Source organism: Panthera pardus, unplaced genomic scaffold, assembly GCF_024362965.1.
Source record: "Panthera pardus isolate Hobbes unplaced genomic scaffold, ASM2436296v1 HiC_scaffold_20, whole genome shotgun sequence".
Classification (NCBI taxonomy): Eukaryota; Metazoa; Chordata; class Mammalia; order Carnivora; family Felidae; genus Panthera; species Panthera pardus.
The window spans coordinates 79,565,999-79,587,122 of record NW_026526766.1 but is presented as its reverse complement, the minus strand read 5'-3'; the positions used below and the strand labels follow the sequence as shown (position 1 = coordinate 79,587,122).

The following is a 21,124-nucleotide window of genomic DNA, read 5'->3' as shown; positions in this document are numbered from 1 at the left end:
ACCTTCTGATACCTGTCACATTCAGGCTAGGGAGGAGTCTAGACCTATTTCCACCCACGAAGCTGTGTCTAAGCCCTAATACTCCTGCAGTCCTATCCCCAATCACAAAGCCCATTCCCACCATTCAGGAATAACAAATACCATCTTTAGTTACAAAAAATAACCCTGCTTGTCCCTGAAACCCCACCATTAGCAATTCATCCTTTTGCATAAAGTGCTTGCCAGCTCCCCTAGAAAGTGACATTCATCCCACACACAGGATGAACAGGTCACCAGGTCCCTTCTTCCTGCATCCTGGGCACTCAAGGTAGGCCCAGCGACTGCAGGAGATGACAAACGTCACCCTCACTGCCATCTCCCCTGGGCCCTTCCCTCCCCCCCCCCCCCATATAACTGCCCTCACCCTCCCACCCCCTGGCCACCTTTAAGCATGAAGCACTCAGAATCCAGTTCCATTGCGTTGCATGGCCCGACCAACCCGGCCTCCTCCTCCAGCCTTGGGGGCCTTAGACCTTCACCTCCTCAAGATCCTCAGCTCTTCCGCGCTGACACAGACACAGGCTCCAGAGATGCGAGGAGGCAGCTAGAGGCCCCCCGCCTCCCAGAGGGCGGCTGCCGCAGGCTAGAGGCAGCCGGCGGGACCTGCAACGAGCCGCCCCCGCTCAGTCCTCCCCCGTGCCCTCCTCCAGCCACTTTAGATAGCGCGCATCTCCTTGGTCCATGGGAAGACTGAAGACCTCTGGGATTTCAAAAGGATGCACCAACCTTTGGAAAGAAAGCAGAGCCCTGTGAGTGACTATGATGAGAATCGGCCTATGCAGTTAAACCCAAGCGGCCGGCCTCCTGTGAGGCTGCCATCTACCGCCATTCCACCTGCCCAGGCCCATAGGCCGCTGCTCCTGAGCCTGTTTCCCATTTGTCAACAAGGGATGAGGTGGGCCAGATGGCTTTAGAGTCTCCCGGTCATGGGTTCCAATTCTAAGCCTGCCTCTTGTAGCTGTGTGACCGTGGACAAATCACTTCATTTCTCCACAGGCCCTAAAAAAAGGGTGTCAAAATAGTTACCTATGTGACTGGGCTGCTGGGGAGTGAGACGAGGCACAGAAGGCACTTACCTGGCGTACCGATGGGCACTGCATGCATTCATTACATGGCAGTTACTGTATCACTATCCCACGCTCATCGCTGTGCCTTCCCCAAACGACCCCCCCGTATCTCTGCATTGTCTTCTCCACCAAGAAAGTTCTCTGTTCGTCACTTACAAGCCCGTCTATCCTTCAAAGCCCAGCTCAACCACTGATCTTCTCCCAGGGATCTTCCTCGACCATCCAAACCCATAGGAAGCTCTTCTTTCTCTCCATTCCTTTCACCTGGCCCTCGGCACACAACGCAAGTTCTTTTCGCTTCTTAGACTGAAGAGAGATGAGGCCTTGGGCCTCAGTCCCCATCTGTCAAATGCGGGGAACAATCCCTGCTTCCTTTCCAATGAAGGAGGCACTGTAAAATTTTCATGAGACAGCATGCGTAGTAAATCACAACACATGCACGCGTGCCTAAACATTTTGGAGTTGGGGTGATTTTATCCAGTGACCAAGGATAATGCATTTTATTTCAGGGCACACATCAGTGTGTTTGTTTTCTGTTGTTGTTTTTTTTTTTTAAGATCTTATTGGGTTTATTCAATGATTCAAAAACCAGGCAGCATCCCCTCTAGCAAACAGAAAAGGAGCTCCCTCACATATGTGTTTTTATTAGCAGACATACAGAACTCAGTGTGTGTATGAAGGCAGCGTTTGGACGCACAGAATAAGACCGTTTTAACACGTTAGTAGTAAGAGCTGCCGTGCCACCACCAAGAATCACTGATTTTTTTTTTCCTTTGAGAGGAAGAGAGAGAGCACGCATGTGTTGGGGAGGGGCGGAGAGAGAGGGGGGACAGAGGATCCGAAGCTGTGCTGACAGCAGAGAGCCCGATGCAGGGCTGGAACTCACGAATCAGGAGACCGTGACCTGAGCTAAAGTCGAACGCTTAACTGAGCCACCCGGCGCCCCAAGCATCAATGATTTAAGCCAGCGCTTCTCGAGCTTTAACATGCGTAGGAATCCCATGGGGATCTTGTTAAACTGTAGTTTGACTCCTTAGTTTGGGGTGAGAGTGAGGAGGCAGGCCTAGCAAGCTTCCAGGTGATGCCAATTACTCCCCAAACCATACCGTGAACACCAATCTAGACCAGCAGTTTTCAGAGTGAGGCCCACTGACCCCTGGGGAATTCTAATACTCTGCCAGGTCCATGAGGCCAAAACTGTTTTCAGAAGAATACTAGTTTTCATTTTTTTAATGTTTATTTTGAGAGAGAGAGAGGGGGGGGGGGGGGGGGGGGGCGGGGAGGGAGACACAGAATCCGAAGCAGGCTCCAGGCTCAGAGCTGTCAGCACGGAGCAGGATGCAGGGCTCGAACTCACGAACCGCGAGATCATGACCTGAACCGAAGTCAGCTGCTTAACCGATGGAGCCACCCAGGCGCCCCGAAAAATACTAATTTTCTATTAATCTTCTTACTGTGTTGACCCCTGCCACTGCTGGTGCAAAACAATGCCGAGTAAGACTGCTGGCACCTCAGCACGCGGCAAGGCAGTGGCACCACAGTGTATGAGCCTCAGGTGCTCTTCTCCACCGCACGCTCGGGCTTCAGAAAAGTCACGTTCACTTAAGAACATCCTCGATAAAACAGCGAAGATCACTATTGCTATTGCACTTCAGCCCTTGAGTCCCCTGTCTCGTTAATGACGAAATGGAAAGTGCACATTAAAGCACTTCTGCCGGATTCTGAAGTTCAATGTTGTCTTAAACCTGTCTGCCCATTGAAGCCACAAGCCAAACTAAACAAACTGCACTTTTTTTCATGGAACACCATTTTTAATTTCAAGCCTGAGTGACCATAATTTGTCTGTCATGTTTACAAATGCTGGTTACTGTGGTTTGAGCATTAGGCAGACGTTTTTCTCTAATGGGAACAAAGTGAGCCGATCACTCAAATGAAGACAACTGATACCATTTGTTGAGAAAAATTCATGTTTTCAAGCAAAAATTAGAAGTTTGAAAGTTTGAGTTTATCATCATGAGTGTAAAAGTGTCCCAGTACTTAAGAGGGAGTATGTTTTCTGAGGAGACGCAGCCTTCTCAACAAGCCAGATGTTGCCAAAATATAAAATGATGTCATTTTTCTCACTTTGTTTCTTGGAAAATATGGTTACTTCCCATAAAAATGTATTACTTATGTTTATATAGAACAGTTGTATTGTTATTATTTTAAATGAATGAAAACATTTTTTTAATTTCGTAGTTTTACTTTCTAATGCAATAAACTTTAATATAACCTTAAGCTCCCCTGGGATCCGAAGACCAAAATCTTGAGAACTACTGTCTCCACTCACTCACTCTAGCCTCTCATTTTATAGCGGGAGAATCTGAGGGACAGGGACATGCCCAGGGTCATATGAGAGGTTGGTGACTAGGCTCTAGGTCTCTTGCTTTTCAAGCTCATTCACTTAGTTCCCAGGACGTCCCTGGCTGAAAAGACACACCAGCATTACCTGATATAGCTGAACAGCATGCGGACCTTGGAAGTCTTTGTCTTTATTAGCTGTGAAAGAAAAAAAAATCCCTGCTTTAGGAAGGACCTTGGCCCCAGCCATGCAGCTACTCGTTCATCTGGCCATTTTGGAGACAGCATTCATCCAGGTCACCAGGCACCGTTGCATTTGCAGATTAACCCAGGGCACCTGATGTGAGGCAAGAACCTCAAGCAGTTGATCTTTGCTCATTTTTAATTGGAACCTTGGTCTCACTCTCCATCGAGGCCCCAACCGCCCCCCCCCCCCACCCCCCCATCCTCACTCACCAACAGGATTTCAGTGGCTTCTTCTATTTCTCCATTCCAAAAGTACCTGGAGAAGAGAACAAAACCAAATTATGATGCTCACAAGAAGAGCCCAGGAGATACCAAACCTGGCCCAATTAGGTGGCTTACCAAGGTGGAGACTTTAAAATCCTTCCAACCCCACACAAAAATGTCTATAATTGGCCAAGTCCCCAGAGGTCATCGAGTCCAATCATTCTAATGCATGCTTCTAGTAGCTGTCTGAACATTCTCTCTCTTGAAGAAGTCCATCGATCTACCTTACAGGCTTTCACCTCAGATGGTTTTCCTTCCGGTATGCCAACGTCTGCCACCCAGTTGTTTTCCCTAACTTCCACATGAAGAGCCACCTCAGGACAGCCCTACAGAAACTCCTGTTTTCTCTCCTCCAAATTGGGCATTTCCAGCTCTTTCTGTGCTCATCCTACAGTCATGACTTCCAGGCCCCTCCCATCCTTTGGACTGGTGCTACTTTTATTACTGACTATTTAAGTGGAGAACCCACAAATGGAGAACTAAAAAAACACAGGAGGCTTCAGGGAAAAAGTGAGCTTTATAACATATGGAAAGAAACAGACCCAAAAGTTAAAAAAAAAAAAAAGTCAATAACGATGTTGAGAAAAGAACACAAAAACAGCATCACTGGCAGGGAAAGAAATTTGGCCTGAGAATATCTACACTGACCCAGGGCAAGCTCAAGATGGATGACCTAGGCCATCGGCACTGTGGTGAAGGGACTGATTATAAAAAGGACGGACATATGAAGGGAATGCTAGGCTGAAATGCTGTTCTAGTTCCCAAGCACTGGCTTTATGTGAATCACTTACATAATTTTTTTAAAATTCAGTGAGCCAGGCCCAGCCCCCAGGGAGAATGACTGAGTAGCAGCTCCAGAATGGAGCTCAGGCCTCTAAAACACAGCCACATTTGGCTGTGCTGACAGCTCAGAGCTGGAGCCTGCTTCAGATTCTGTGCCTCCCTCTCTCTGTGTCCCTCCGCTGCTTGCACTCTGTCTCTTTCTCTCAAAAATAAATAAAGATAAAAAAAAAAAAATTTAAAAAAACCCACAGCCACACTTGGGAGCTACAGCTACAGACAGATGTGAGCCACTGAGGGGAGGGCGTTGCTGGAGGTGTGGAGGGGGCTTTCATAACACAGCACTTTCCTGCTCTGACCTTCAGAGTAGATACTATTTCTCTCTCTCTCCCCCTCCCCCACCAGGGGAGGAAGGAGATGAGAAACAGGCTGATCAGAGATTTCAAGGCATAAGACAAATCTTGCACAGCTAGTACTGGGATGCTGAGATATTTTGATAAGGGAAATGGTACAACCAGGATTAACTCCTGTGAGGGAGTTAACAAAATGAGAGGCAGACACTACAAAGAAGCAGCTTGTCACATAAGCTAACCTCTGAGTTTCCCACAGAATTCAAAAGGGACAGGAATTATTTTCCTTGATATCTTAATAGGCTTACTCAGGGATGGAATGTCCAGTCTGACTTCTTTTTTTTTTTTTTTTTTTAATGTTTATTTATTTTAGAGAGAGAATGAGAATGAGCAGAGAGAGAGGAAGACACAGAATCCAAAGCAGGCTCCAGGCTCTGAGCTGTCAGCACAGAGCCTGACGTGGGGCTCGAACCCATAGGCTGTGAGATCATGACCTGAGCTGAAGTCAGACGCTTAACCTGACTGGGCCACTCAAGTACCCCCTGTCTGACTTCTTTGCTAATAAGAAGCTAACTAATTTAAACAAAGAATGTTGGTTAAGCATCCAGCTCTTGACTTCAGCTCAGGTCATGATCTCATGGTTCATGGGTTTGAGCCCCGAGCTGGGGCAGTGCTGACAGTGTAGAGCCTGCTTGGGATTCTCACTCTCTCCCTGTCTCTGGCCCTCAGCCACTCGTGTGTTCTCTGTCTCTCTCTCTCTCTCTCAAGATAAACAAACTTAAAAAAAAAAATTTAAACAAAGAATGTGCAAACAAGATTCATTGTTCCTAAACTATAATTTTTTTCCACCCTTCTGTTTACATAGCCTATTTTTGCTTTTATTGGTTGACATAAATCCACTAATTGATTTCCTCTAAATATAAATTAACAATGAACTGTTCACTAATCAAATGCCTTTGAGTTGTTCTTTGACAATTTCCCATTAGTTCCTTGTCCTTCCCACCAGCCAGGACCTGACCTCGCACTCCCACACTCTTCCACAGGCCACAGCAAAACTCACAGTGAGGATGCCTTGGGCAGGATGTTCACAGAGGCAGCCAGCTTCTTATCCAGTATAGCCCTAAAGCAGACAGAGAGAGAGAGAGAGAGAGAAAGAGAGACCATCACCAAGGTAAGTTCCCAGCATCTTAAGAAAAGGGACAAGGGACAGGAGTTCCTGGGAATTACCCAGGAAACCAGAGTTTACGTAGATAACCATTTAGAGGGCCCCTTCCTCCTCAAACCAACACATTCCATAACCACCAGGCACAGAACTTCTAAAGACAGTGCTATTTATAAGTCCTCCCCTGGGTGGGGAGGAAGGTAGAGAAATAGCTATGGGAAGGCAGTTTTAAGGACAGGCCCAGGGGAAGGGGAACAGATTAACACTGGACAGAGTACAAGACCTGGATTCTGTTCCTGACCCTGCAGTGGACGGTTGTGTGACTTTAACCACATTCTTTCATTCCAAGAGTAAGTATTCGAGCATCTGTCCAAGACAGGCATGTCCCCCTGACTCAGGCTGCCTCTCCTGCTGTATAGTTACAGTAACAGGATAGGTTCAGTCAGCGGTTTCCAAACCTTTTGGTCAAGAACCCATTTTATTCTATCACCATCTTCTGCTTTTGTCCGATAGGTATCCGGCTGACACTGCTTCTGATCTGTAGATACCCACATGACCACACAGATCAGATACGACTCCAAATAAAAGCAAAAACCCATCATACTTCTTTTCACCTCTTAATTTATGTAAAGGTTTCTACCACAGGCCTCAAAGCACAATCATCACCTTTGCAGACCTGTAAGATTTTTTTTGTTTTTTGACAGATCATAGGTTGGAATCCCTGGTCTGATAGTCTGATTCCTGTGCAGAGCCCTGATGAACACAATCAAATGCACTTGAATTAGTACAAGTGTCACGGAAACAGGAGCACCGCCAAGTCATCAACGCAAAGAGGCGTTCTCAGACATCAAAACCTCAAGCCCTCAAATCAGGCAGGCCTTGACAAACATTTCTCAGGTCTCAGGCAGCCAAGGGGGCCTGATCTATTCTCCGAAGTGCTTGGACCCTGAGCCCCGCTCACTGATACCTCCTGCCCTCGGCTGTTGCCAAGAGAACTGACCTACTTTCTCTTCCGTGAGTTCCAGGCTGAGCGTGGCTCTATTTAAGGCTCCACATTTTGTGATAGTCCCTTGGAAAGTTCCAGAGATAAATAAATCCCTGACTGTAAGGAGAGACACATGGCACAAATCTGTTTAAGCACCTGCTGCAAGGCTTGCTCACTCAATCGTCCACTGAGAAAGTACATTTTATTGGTCCTGACGGTGGCAAGGAAACACAGGGGGTGAATTAAACCTTAAAAAAAAAAATAATTCCATTGTCTCATAGGCCCAGAAGGTGAGCTCCTCAGAGACTGTCACGGCTACCTGTCCATGGGTAAGAGACTAGAAACGTGGAGGGCTATGTTATTCAAAAAGCCCCTGTGGCCAAAAACCAAAACCAGAGAGTGTGAGAGCAAGAGAGAACATTAGCTGACTGATAACACACACACACCAAGACAAGCAGCGAGTCACAGGTGGCAGCTGAGGTCCTCACGCTCATCCGAGGACAGCAGAAGATAGAGACGCGTAGAGCCTCGAGAAACTGCCAAATTCACAGACTAGTGAATCACAAACCACATACGTGGTCTGGCTCTTGTGGCATTTTAAAAATTCTTGATTTTGTTACGAATATTTACTATCGGGATATTTCACACTCAAAAAAAGTAAGAGATTATCAGGGCATCTGGGTGGCTCATTCGGTTAAGCGTTCGACTTTGGCTCAGGTCATGATCTCATGGTTTCATGGGTTCGAGCCCTGCATCCGGCTCACTCTATCAGCGCAGGCCTGCTTCGGATCCTCTGTCCCCCTCTCGCTTTGCCCCTCCCCTGCTGTGTGTGTATGCGTGTGCATTATCTCTCTCTCAAAAATAAACATCAAAAAAAAATAGATTATCTTGTTTCTCACCAGAAAGCGAGTCTTGTAACATCGGACATACTGTCCTCCAAGGTCACATTTACCTAGAGCTGAGCAGTGGCTATTCCCTCGAGGCGACATCCACTTCTCAGGTCCACACATTCCTACCGCCCTCCTTCCTCCCAGTGTGCAGAAGAGTCAGGGCTGCTACCTACCATCGCCGTCCCTCATCACACCCCAGCCCACTTTGCTCATTTAGGGGCCTGCTTGTGGGTATTTGTGTTTGCGCCCCTGATCTGATCCACTTCCCTCTTATCTACAGGAGGTCGAAGCCCAGAGAAGACGACTCGTGTAAGGCCGTACGTGGAGTGGGAAGCAGAGAGGACACTAGAATCCAGGTCTCCCAGTTCAACATTCAGGATTTATACTCCGGCCCCAACAAGAGATGTTTCTAGATCATTTTTCTAGCTAAGAACGTGTCTGTCAATGAAGAGATCTAAGAACACTGCCAAGAACCAGAACTGAACTGACCCCGAACTGAGAGGCAGCAGACTATACTTTAAAGAACGCTAAAGAAGAAAGACCACCACACCAACTGAAGCTGAGAGACGCGGTCTCGCTGTTGGTTCTGTAGCTCAGGCTGGGCTTCCTGCCTGCTCCTGGTGACGGGCCCTCCCCATCACGTACCATCTACTTCTACAAAGCCTGGAAACTACACCTGCCTGCCTCTTTTCTATCCAAACCACTAATAAAAAATACCAAACAAAATAGGTTGAGTGAGAGCTCCACGGCCACATCCCTAAAGGCTCCACTTGAGACTCCCAGTCCGACCGGACAGACTAGACAGATACTCCATCCTCCCCTTTGACACCAAAGCCTAGAAGCGACAGGAAATACCTGTCGCTCAGCCATGCCAGCACACGGTAAGAACGCGCTGCGTACCAACGACTGTGGGGAAGCCCCAAAGAAGAAAGGGCAGTCCTGAGACACGAATGGGAGCGTGCAGGGGAGCTGCCACGGGAGACGAGAGCAACAGTCCCCGTCTGAAGGGGACGGGAACCAGAGCAGGCAGGAACGCGGAGGCAACCACCAAGGTGGGTAGCTGGGACGCCACAGCAGAGGCGGACCCCCAAAATCTCCCAGGGCCCAGGCAGCAGTAATGGAGTGTCTGTCCCCAGGCACGAGCGGAAAGTGTGCCAGAAGACCAGCCAGTAGGACACCCCGGCCAGGTGAACGTCCCCCCAGTGCACACTCACACTGGAGACAGCGCTGCGTGTCTTTGCAGCCATTCTGCACTTCCCCACAAGCACGACTAAAAAGATGAGAGAGGTCACAATTAATCACAAGGTAATTGAGGAAGGTCAGTAACCAAGAGAGACAAAAACTCAACAAACAGAAGAATTTACACAAGAGAACCAGTTAACAGGACATTCAAAACCAAGATTTTAAAATAAGTAGAACTGTGTACACTTGAAAGTTGCTGAGAGCAAATCTTCAAAGTTTTCACCACACACACCCACACGCAAGAGAACTAGGGAAGGTAATGAATGTGCTAACTAACCTTACTGGGGTAATTGTTTAGTGTTGTATATTTACATTAAGTATCACATGGTCCTTAAATTTAACAATGTTGTGTATGTCAATTGTATGTCAAGAAGGCTGAAAAAAATTAAACATAAATTAAGTATAATTAATATCCATAAAAGACAAAGCAAGGTTACTGCATCCATAAAATATGATCAGGCAATTATGAAAGAAGAGCAGTTGGCTTAACTATTAAAAAAAAAAAACTCTATGGGAATGCAAGCTGGTGCAGCCACTCTGGAAAACAGATGGAGATTCCTCAAAAAACTAAAAATAGAAATACCCTACGACCCAGCAATTGCACTACTAGGTATTTATCCAAGGGACACAGGGATGCTGTTTCGAAGGGGCACATGCGCCCCAATGTTTATAGCAGCACTATCAACAATAGCCAAGTATGGAAAGCGCCCAAATGTCCATCGATGGATGAATATATAAAGAAGATGTGGTATATACATACAATGAAGCATTACTCGGCGATCAAAAAGAATGAAATGTTGCCATTTGCAACTACGTGGATGGAACTGGAGGGTATTATGCAAAGTGAAATTAGTCAAAGACAAAAATCATATGACTTCACTCATATGATGACTTTAATAGACAAAACAGATGAACATAAGAGAAGGGAAACAAAAATGTCCTCCTCAGGGAAGGGGACAAAACATAGGAGACTCATAAATTGGAGAACAAACAGAGGGTTACTGGAGGGGTTGTGGGAGGGGGGATGGGCTAAATGGGCAAGGGACATTAAGGAATCTACTCCTGAAATCACTGTTGCACTATATGCTAACTAATTTGGATATAAATTTTAAAAAATTTAAAAAAAACTGTAAATGTTTAAACAAAATAATCAATAGAAGGGCTGAATAGCAAAACAGCTGAAAAACAAATAAGAGAGAACACTACTCCAAAATTCTCCTAGTACACAGAATAAAGAACAGAAAAATATAAAACTTCAGTCAGAGAGAGCAAATTCAACATGTACCTAACTAGGAGTTACAGGAAAAGGACAGAGAAAGAATAAAAAGAGAATATTTACCAAACCAACAGTTGAACATTAAGATAGAAACTCCTAATTAAAAAAAAAAAAAGAAAAAAAAAAGAGGGATACCTGGGTGGCTCAGTCGGTTGAGCATCTGACCCTTGATTTCAGCTCAGGTCATGATCCCAGGGTCGTGGGACTGAGCCCTGTGTCAGGCTCCATGCTGAGCATGGAGCTGCTTGAGATTCTCTCTCTCTCTCTCTCTCTCTCTCTCTCTCTCTCGGTCTCTCTCCCTCCCTCCCTCCCTCCCTCTGCTCCTCTCTCCTGATCGCACGCTCTCTCTCTAGAGTAAAATTTTAAAAAGATAGAAACTCCATGGGGCGCCTGGGTGGCTCAGTCAGTTGGGCGTCCGACTTTGGCTCAGGTCATGATCTCGCAGTTTGTGAGTTCGAGCCCCGCGTCGGGTTCTGTGCTGATAGCTCAGAGCCTGGAGACTGCTTTGGATTCTGTCTCCCTCTCTCTCTGCCCCTCCCCTGTTCATGCTCTGTCTCTGTCTCAAAAATAAATAAAACATTTAAAAAATTTTTTTTAAAAACATAGAAACTCCTGGGGTGCCTGGGTGGCTCAGTCGGTTGGGCGTCCGACTTCGGCTCAGGTCACGATCTCACGGTCCAGGAGTTCGAGCCCCGAGTCGGGCTCTGTGCTGACAGCTCAGAGCCTGGAGCCTGCTTCAGATTCTGTGTCTCCCTCTCTCTGACCCTCCCCCGTTCATGCTCTGTCTCTCTCTGTCTCAAAAATAAATAAACGTTAAAACAGCTTCTCTTTAAAAAAAAAAAAACATAGAAACTCCTAAAAACTATCAGAGAGAAAAAGTATTATCTACAAAGGAACGAGACCCCAATAAACACCTGACTTCTCATCAGAACCCCGGAGGCAAGAAGGCAATAGAGACCCCTCCCCAAGCTGACACTGATACATTTACTGAGCTGGCCTTCCAACTAGTTAGGACCCAGGTATTAGAATCCTTTTCCTCCCAACACACCACCTCACAGATGTCAGCTGATAGTTCTCTGACAGGACCCAGACTGGCTGATCCAGGGGTCAAGACAGTTTAGCACAGACCCTGGGCATACCAGAAGCATCAGAAAGGATTTCAGTTTCTAGCTGCTAAATATTATGGTTGTATTTCTGGAGTAATCACAGGTTCTTTTAGACAAGTGCTATTCTCAGGGCACCTGGGTGGCTCAGTTGGTTGAGCATCCAACTTTGGCTCAGGTCATGATCTCACAGTTCCTGAGCTGGAGCCCCGCACTGGGCTCTCTGCTGTCAGCACAGAGCCTGTTCCAGATCCTCTGTCTCTTCTCTCTCTCTGCCCTGCCCCCACTGTCTCTCTCTCTCTCTCTCAAAAACAAATATTAAAAAAAAAAAGAAAAACTTTAGACAAGGCTATTCTCCAAAGGTAACATTAATGAAGGAAAAATAGACATTCTAGTTGGGGGAAAGAGAATTGAATAAATTGCAAGGTTAATCTGTGACCAACAATTTGGGGGGCTTTGTGTCCCCAAAGACCAGATTCAACATTTTAAAAGACTGTAACTTAGTCTATCATCAGACTTCAAGAATGCTGAGCTACAAAGTAAAAAGCCAAATTCATTACCCTCTAGACCCACTAACCCTCTTCAAAGCTGTAGCTATAAAAAAGAGTGCGGGGGGTGGGGGGATTCATAGCCAACAAACATTTAATGAGTACCTATTACATCCAAGTTAGTGGGGTAAGAATTGCACATATTTCCTCGCCTTTAATCCTCACGACAGCCCTGTGAGGTAAGTGGCATGATGTTATGTTATACTGAGAAATCTAACGCTTTGAGAAAGAAAACAACTTGCCCAAGATCACACAGTTAGCTAAGTGGCACAGCCGACATTCAAATCCTGAACGTTTGATTCTAAGTCCAGTGCTCTTCGCACCACACCATAGCTGCTTTTAGAAAATTGCCAAGTATTTGAACAGCCTCCTCGCCCTCACTTGTCGTGGTGAGCACCTCTGGTACTAAGCTAGGAGAATATCTCCAAGAAGACAGCGGAGTCAAGAATTATAAGACAAAAATTCTCAACCTGCAAAGTCCCCCCATCCTCTGACTTTAACACCCTGGGCAAGCCACCTGACTCTCTACACCTCATATCCCTTAAATGCCCCCATGTGCCACTCAACATTTTCAGGCCCAGGAGCAGGATCCATGGTGGGGGGGGGGGGGGTCATTCAGCCATGGTCCTCTTATCACCCCAAGCTGACAGCTGCGTAGTGGACACACAGGGTTGTCAGAAGCAAGAGAGGGAGCCCAAAGTGGCCACCGTGGAGCATCCCGGTAGCTCCCCCAGCCTCCTGGGGCAGCACCCGAGCCTCTTCACGAGACCTGGCAATATCTCTGGCAATCTGCTCGTTGGGACAGTTGACAAAGACGATGGAGTAAGTGCCGGATACGTAGCTGCCGGTGATAGCTGAATGGAGCTGCAGGCTAAGGGTCCTGAGCACTGGATAGGACAGGAAAGAAGCTGCCAGGATCTACATGGTGGGGAAAGAAAAACACAGGTCAGCAGTGACATGACCACTTCGCTATCTGCCGGCTCAAGCAAACTGGAACCAAGGCTAAGCATCATTTTCTCATCCCCATTCCCCATCCACAAAATAATTCCTGGTATCTGTATGGAGCTCTGGTGCTTAAACAAAGTTTTCATGCCTAAATATTTTCCTATTTTCATGCCTAAATATTTCATGCCTAAAAATTTGCATTTGCAGGTGATAAAAAAAATGATAAAAAAAATCAAGATCATGTAGCTTTTTTTTTTAACGTTTATTTATTTTTGAGACAGAGAGAGACAGAGCATGAATGGGGGAGGGTCAGAATCCGAAGCAGGCTCCAGGCTCTGAGCTGTCGGCACAGAGCCCGATGCGGGGCTCGAACTCACGGACCACGAGATCATGCCCTGAGCTGAAGTCGGCCGCTTAACCGACTGAGCCACCCAGGTGCCCCTCACGTAGCTTTTTTAACTGGTGAAGCCAGGATTAGGAATCAAGTCTGGATGAGCAGAAACCCATTCTTATTGACAGAGCTACTACTGGAGGTAAAGCCAACTGGCAACCACTGAACTGCTATCATCCCATGGGGATTATTAGTAATGATAAGCTCTTACATCTGTTGATGTTTAGGGAGTTAATTTCACCTCCATTCATTTGTATATGTGCAGGCACTGTGGGTAGTCCAGTGGAAAAGGTAGCCTAATTCAAAGTAATGTGACCTGTGTTACTGTAACTGAGAGGTGGTGGGACCTGGAGGAAGGCTGTACCTGAGGGAGCAGAAAAGCCTTTGAAGAGAAGGCACCGTCTAAGCTGGATCTGAAGCAATAAGTAGGTTTACAAGAGGAAAGGGAGGTACTCTTAGCAAATGACAGCATATACAAAGTCGAGAGGTATTTAGGGACAGATATCTAGTTTGCAGGTATGAGATCAGGAGGAAGAAAGACCGGCAAGACTTACAAAGACAAGGGTCAGACAGAGGAGTCTGGGGTTTACCCTCATGTGACAGGGTGCTTTCGTAGGTTTTTAGGCAGGAGGGTAATAAACACGGTCAAGCTGAGTAAAGTAACAGAAGAGAGAGGAGGGACCAGAAGGCAGTCTATTTAAAAGGCCACTACAGTGTTCTAGGAAACAGACTTTAACAACTTGAGCAAAGAAGATGGCAGTGACAATGTGAGAGCAAAAGACACTCAAGACTGAATTATCCTCACTATTTTAATGATAAACTTTAAAATAAGAGGAACTGGAAACAACTGATGAACAGTCTCCAATCCAGGGCTCTCTGCTTGGGGGATACCATAGAGCCATTAAGAGGATGGAGGCAACTTGGAGGGGCCACAGTGTGACTCAGGCAAGGCTGAACAGGAACACGCTTCTCCTGCCTCCCAGCCCAGGGCTCAGGCCTCACTCAAACAAGCCTCTGTTCTCCCACTCTCCTTCCACATTATTGCCTGGGGCCTGGCTCCTACTTCTTGGCAGGGCCTGAGCAGCGTTTTTATGTTCTGAGCTCCAGTTTGACTAGAGGCCTGTCTGGGTTGGGTTTCTCATTCCCTCCTACCACCTCCACCGACACCTCCAATTCAAAATACCAGTCCTCTGAACTAAACCAGTGACCGTGCAAGAACAAAAGAACCAGGCGGTGCAATGAAGCTTTTATTGCATGTGTGCGTTTTTTAATGACAACCCAATTAGAGTATAAGAAAAAAATTAAAGCACTAGAAAGCAGGATTTAAATCCTATTGCCAGTACTGCTAACTGCCTGTGGCCTTCCACAGGTTACTTCCTCTCCCTTCTATAAATGTTATCTAGAATATGGAGATCCTGACACTTGTGCTGCCTACTTCAGAGTTGTCATGGGTTCAAACCAGCTAGAGAGACTACTTTGTAATCACGAGTTCAATCGAGGAAGGGAACGTGCTTTGCTCATCACTGTATCCCCAGAAAAGTTGATGGCCACAGCAGGTTAATATTTGTAAACTAGTGAATTAATATACCAGTAATGTGTGGTTATTAAGGTTGAATACCCTTGTGAAGTAGAAAGGGCTCTGGAGTCACCCACCGCTGCTTTGAGCAGAGAACTGAACATACTGGAACACTGCAAAGTGTCAACTACATGACTCTCAAGTGGCTTCCAGGGCAGACTCTAAACAAAAGGGGCAGTGGGCTATCCCCCCAATCAAAAGAGCCACTCCTGGGGAAGATGTGGGACATTTCAGCCAGCAGGTATCAGCGGAAAACAGAGCTAACAGGATTAACTACAAACTCCCCTAAAACGTGTTGGAAACTCTCATATGAACTCACAATCAAAATGCTAAGAGTAAGAGGTAAGTGGGCCCTCAGCTATTATCTAAGATAACCTTTCATTTACCAAACAAGGTAACTGAGACAGAACATACAGGAACTCTGTGATAGAACCAAGACTTGAAACCAAGGCTCTTCCTCCCACTGTGGACTCTTTGAACTGCAATGACCAGGAATTGGTCTAGTGGGGTCATGTCAGCTTCACATACTCCAGTGGTTCTCAACTAGGGGCAATTCCCCCCCGCCCAGGGGACATCTGACAATGTCTGGAGACAATTTTGACTGTCATAACTGGGAAGGAGATGAGATGGCATCTAGTAGGTAGAGGCCAGGATTGCTGCTAACATCCTCTTGTTCCATTGATCACAGTGAAATACAGACAGTTGTCTCCACAAGTCTCCCCCATTGGGCATGAGCTCCTTAGTCCCATTCATTTCTATGTTCCTAGCACTTTACAAACCTTGACAGGGAGTACAGATTTGAGAAATGTTTGTGGACCTACCAAAAACGTGTCAGAAGCATGAAAAGTCAGTTTGGAACCAAGGGTGGACCACAATATATTACAAAGTGGCATTCTACGAAAGTAAGATTGATGGGCAATACACACATCACAGAATTCCCTAATAAAAACATTATAACGGAAAAAGACCTACTATAATTTTTAAAGTCTTTATAACATTTTCATACTTACCTTTTACTATACACTTTTTCTAACTTTACATTTGTTTAAAATATGAACCTTTCAGTTCATATTTCATTCTGCCTTTTTCCTTTTTTGTCCTGCAATATTCACACAGCTTTTAAGAGGTTATGATTGACTTTAAAATCAGTGTTAAGACAGAAGAGAAGAGGCCTCAGAAACCACCCAGTGGTTCTAACCTTGTAATCGACCTAGTTTTAAGGAATCTAAGATACTCTGGAGTTGAGTGCTACATTGTGTTTATCTATATACACTTTCCTTGGGTGCAGAGCCAGAACTTTCTCACAAACACACAAATCAAAAAAATCTACAGTCCTAAAAAGGTTAAGAGCCACTGATTTGTGCCAATATTTCAGAAGGGGGATGGAAGAGCCAGAGAGGGGAAGAAATCACCCAAAAGGGAAGTAGCAAGGCTTCTGATCCTCTCCTACAGTTCTTTCCACCTCCTGCTCAAACACCACCACCAGCAGTACTCTGTAGGCACTTCCAACCTCAACATTTTACGATATTTCATAGATGAGAAAACAAAACTCTTCCCCAAATGCAGAAAAACAAGATGGTAACTGCAAGAGAAAGAGGCAAAGAACCTACCCTGTGACCCTCACAGGAGAACTCACCAGCGACACCCCTTCACCTCCCGGACAACTCTCGCCATGAAACACAGCCCAGGCACTCGTCCTCACAAGGTGGGGAGTGAAGGGTTGCTGGAAATCTTCAGAACCATGCTACAATCTCCAGAACCCGGGCAGTGTCTCCAGGGATCTTCCTACCTGCCTGGTCCCAGCTCAAAATCCCAGGAGCAGAAAACAGAAATGCAGTTTCTTCCCTCAATCCCCAGGTTGGGGGTTTAGGGGTGAGAGAGTTCATGGAGTCGTAGCATGGGGCACTCACCAGGAGGCATATAAGGACAGAGGGCCGCAGGTAGCCTGGCAGAGGACACCGGGAGCCCAGCCTGTCCATGGCGTCGCTGGTAATTTAGTAGCACAGTAGCGAACTGTGGCCTCAGGCTGAGTTGCAAGCTGATGGGCGGGCCCTGAGGGCCTAAAATGCCCTATCCCCTCACCACCTGCTGCCTGCCTCACTGCTCAGCCAGGCCCCAGCCAGGCTGGCCAGAAGGAGATAGTGAGGGGGCAGGGAAAGAGGGAGTAATTATTCTCACTAGGCGATTCTCTTCCTAGAAACAAAAGGCCCACGCACCAAATGCAGACCTATAACTCCTACAAAAATAAAAATAATAATTTTCCCTCCCCGTTGTAACAACAAAAAATGATAAAAATCCCCACATCACATGTACAGATAAAAAGATGGAAGTTTCTTAGATCTATAAAACTTTCAGAAACCATGGCACACAAACACGAATACACCTACACAAAACTCTTCCACTTTATAGGGGCCTATCCTGCCAAAAATAACCAGTGAAGCACACGCACACAGGCGTGCGCACACACACACAGCTGCCTTCCTATCCCTCACAGCACCTCCTCCTCCCAGGAGCTCCCTTCTAACTCTCCCTGGCTTAAAATACATTTGTTCCCAGCTGCTCTTCTGGGAAGTCCTGTGAACTTCATCTTTCCAGGCCAGATGATCCATGCAGCTTTTTCCAGGGTTGATCCCACTGCCCTCTATTTCCCTAAGGCACTTTGTACACACTTCTGCGGCAGCATTTTATATCAACCCTGGGGAGCTGCAAACAAATAAGAAAAGCAGCAAGCTAATGACTGACTGCTGCCCTTTGAGAACGCAGTTCTCGAAGTTCTCTCCATTGCCAGGGTTTGCAACTTTTAAATCCAGCTTTTTAATGTGAAAATACCTTAATTTTTAAATGAGGTTTCTGGGGCAGGGGAAGGAGCTGACTACACAAGGATACAAGTAAACTTAAAGTGAAGGGAACTGTTCTGTATCTTGATTGTGGTAGTGGTTACACAAGTGTTAAAAAAAAATTCAACAACTACACAGTTATATTGGTGAATTCTATTGTATGTAAACAGTCCCTTAAACAAAGAGCCGGGGAAATGCTGGAAACCAATTCAAAATTGTTTTACACTGGGTAGACCAAACAACTCATCTGTTAGCCAAATATGGATCGCAGGCTGCCGGTTCACAGCCTTTGTGTTTAATTATCTGCTTACTATCTCATTCCTTGGGACTATAACTTCTTAAAAACCCATACTTCCTAGCAGCGTCTGACAAAGTGGTTAATAAATCAGTTGTAGCCCTAGTCTTATCATTTACATGTTTAGCTGTGAAGACTCGTGCAAATTACATGGCCTCTCTGAGCTTTGGTGGACTTTTTGGTAAAGGAAGGGCTAATACCTCCTTCACAGGTCTAAAGTGAGGATTAATAAAGACAATTAATGTGAGAGTGTTGTAGAAAATCTAAGAGCATGTCAGCTTTTCAAAAGCAAGTAGTCTCATACTTACTATTATGGTTAACTCAGAAAATTTCGGGGCGCCTGGGTGGCTCAGTAGGTGAAGTGTCCAAACTTTGGCTCAGGTCATGGTATCTCATGGCTTGTGGGTTCGAGCCCCACGCTGGGCTCTGTGCCAAGAGCTGAGAGCCCGGAGTCTGCTTCTGATTCTGTGTCTCCCTCTCTCTCTACCCCTCCCCTGCTCTCACTCTCTCAAAAATAAGTAAATGTTAAAAGAAAAAAAAAATCTCCACCTGTGTTTGAAGAACTTAGCATCTGTGGAAAAACTGGGCTAGAGAAAAAAAAGCTGAGCGGTCCTAAGAAAACCGTTATATCCAAAGTCCAGAAAAATAAATCAAGACTGTGATCTTTTATACCTATTACATTAATAAGAAATGTAGCCACTGTTAATGACCATTTACCTTAGATCCTGAGATGGCTTCCTGAGATCATGTCCCCAAGTTTAGCACGGGACCCCAAATAGCTTATGCTCAATAAATGTTTGTGGAATGACGAAACAATATAGATGTGTGGCTGATGATAAGCATGGTCATGATGAAAGTGATGTTGGAACAAGAGGGGAAGAATGGCAAGAGATGAATCATCATTTGGAAGAAAACGCCTCTGGATTCACTTCTTCAACTCAGGCACTTCTACTCTCTCCAGATTCAATTCTAAGGTTAGATTCCAAAAATCCAATTTTGCATTTATGGCTTCGGCAGAGTCTTCAGATACAGTAAGTCTCAGCGCCAATGCCTGAGGGTCCAGGATCTTCTTCTGGAGGCTTCTTATCCTCTTTCTCTGTCTCTACCTTCTCCTTTTGGGATTCAGATTCAGACTCCCCTTCAGACTCAGATTTTGTATCCATCTTCTACACCCACACTACTTCCTCTTTGTGTCTTCTTTGTTCAACTCCTTTGCTTTATTTTGAAGGTTCTTTTGCACCTCTTTACAGGTATATAACAATTTATTGAAGTCTTTTTTAAAGGCCAAACTTCGATACGGGAAAGGATCCCTATCCTTTGCAGCATCAATGAGGTCTGAGGCCTGGCATAAGAAAGCATTCAGTTTCCTTAGATTCATCTTTACCTCTAGTTTCAGGGTCTTGTCTTCTTCCATATTTATTGATATAGACTCTCTTTCAGTTATGAACAAAGCTTGAAACTTGAGCACCTCATTAATTTCCCCCTGTTCGATATCAATGAATTTAAAGTCCATCCGTGTTGCAGACTCCATGATTTTTGCAACTTCTTCATTAGCTCTAGGGAAACATGCATAATCATTCACAACATCATCCAAAAGTTTCCACCAGGCTTTATTAAGAGCAACTGGTCTTATATCATCCATTGACTCTTTTATCACGACCAAAGCATCAGCAACGTTGTACTGTTGCCATGTTCCTCTCAAAGTAGGACAAGGGTTTTTTTCAATACAGTCAACAAAGTGGTCAAACATACGCTTGGTGTAATACCTCCTGAATGCTTCAATTATACCCTGATCCAAGGGCTGAAGACACCTAGTGCCTTCCAGGGGGAGAAACACAGTATCAACATTAAGATGAGCAACCAAAAATGAGTCTGGGCGACTGGGACCTCTGTCCAAAATTAGCAACACTCTGAACTCAAGATTTTTTTTCTATTAAATAATTCCCAGCCTGATAAATAAAACAATTATGAAACCAATCCAAAAAGAGGGCAGCAGTTTGGGGTGTGAACTCCAGAATACAGGAAGGCGGTTTTTATCTTTTTCCAAAAGACATGTGGGATTAGGGTCTTTACAATGCAGCAATGGTTTTATCATTTGGTCACTGGCGGCACTGGCACCAAAAAATGAGGGAAATCCTGTCCTTAGCTTCCTCTAAGCTTTCTGGATTTTGGTCTCTTTCCCTAAAAGTACGTGGAGGCATGCACTGCCAAAACTGGCTCATCTCCTCGGCATCGAAGACCCGTCGAGGCACATAGCTCTGATCAGCCTCTGGAGTTGTTTGGACATACTTGGATGCCGACTGGGCAGTCAGCGCTTCTTCCCCTCCCATCGACCTCGAATTTCGCAGACTGTGGCGATTTCTAAACTTCTCAAACCATCCCTTGCTCCCATGAAACTTATCCGGGCTGCCCTTCCCAGTCGTTTCCACCCGCTGCTTGTAAATGCGTTTGGCCTGGCTGCAGACGGCCTTCAGCGTCAGAGGCCGCCCCGCTATGGTCTGGGCCTCCACCCAAAAAGGTTAACTCCGTCTCCATCTTCTCGATGTTTACGTGCCGGGGAATGCACCGCACCTTGGGGCGGAGAGGCGACACAGTCTCCATGCCGGCCCTGATGGCCTTCGCGTTTCTCCTAATGGTGCGCACGGTCTATTCGTTGACGCCCAACAGGGGCCCCACGTGGGTTTTACTCACGCCTTCTTCCAGCTTCTCGCGAATTTTCATCTTGTCTTCCAGAGGTATGACCCTGCACCTCCTCTGGATTCGTGTCTGGCCAGGGAGCAATATGCCC

At 46.0% G+C, this 21,124-nt stretch overlaps 1 protein-coding gene across 8 annotated transcripts; it reads right to left on the bottom strand.

Moving 5' to 3' along the window:
* Positions 1-404: 404 nt before the first annotated feature.
* Positions 405-21,014, bottom strand: LOC109269894 (protein CutA homolog). 8 transcript variants are annotated; one of them, XM_019454012.2, is made up of 6 exons: positions 17,115-19,047; positions 13,062-13,210; positions 6,147-6,206; positions 3,903-3,948; positions 3,595-3,644; positions 405-765 (listed from the first exon to the last, which is right to left on the bottom strand). In XM_019454012.2, the coding sequence occupies exons 1-6, from the start codon at positions 17,181-17,183 to the stop codon at positions 663-665; spliced, it is 477 nt and encodes a 158-aa protein (XP_019309557.1). In that variant the 5' UTR covers positions 17,184-19,047; the 3' UTR covers positions 405-662. The 8 variants fall into 8 exon arrangements, 2 of the variants coding, with proteins under 2 accessions (XP_019309557.1, XP_019309558.1); XR_002081314.2 differs by lacking the exon at positions 17,115-19,047 and adding an exon at positions 19,054-19,835 and having other exon boundaries at positions 749-765; positions 6,100-6,206; positions 12,860-13,210; XR_002081317.2 differs by lacking the exons at positions 405-765; positions 17,115-19,047 and adding exons at positions 19,054-19,892; positions 20,908-21,014 and having other exon boundaries at positions 1,632-3,644; positions 6,100-6,206; positions 12,860-13,210.
* Positions 21,015-21,124: the final 110 nt, after the last annotated feature.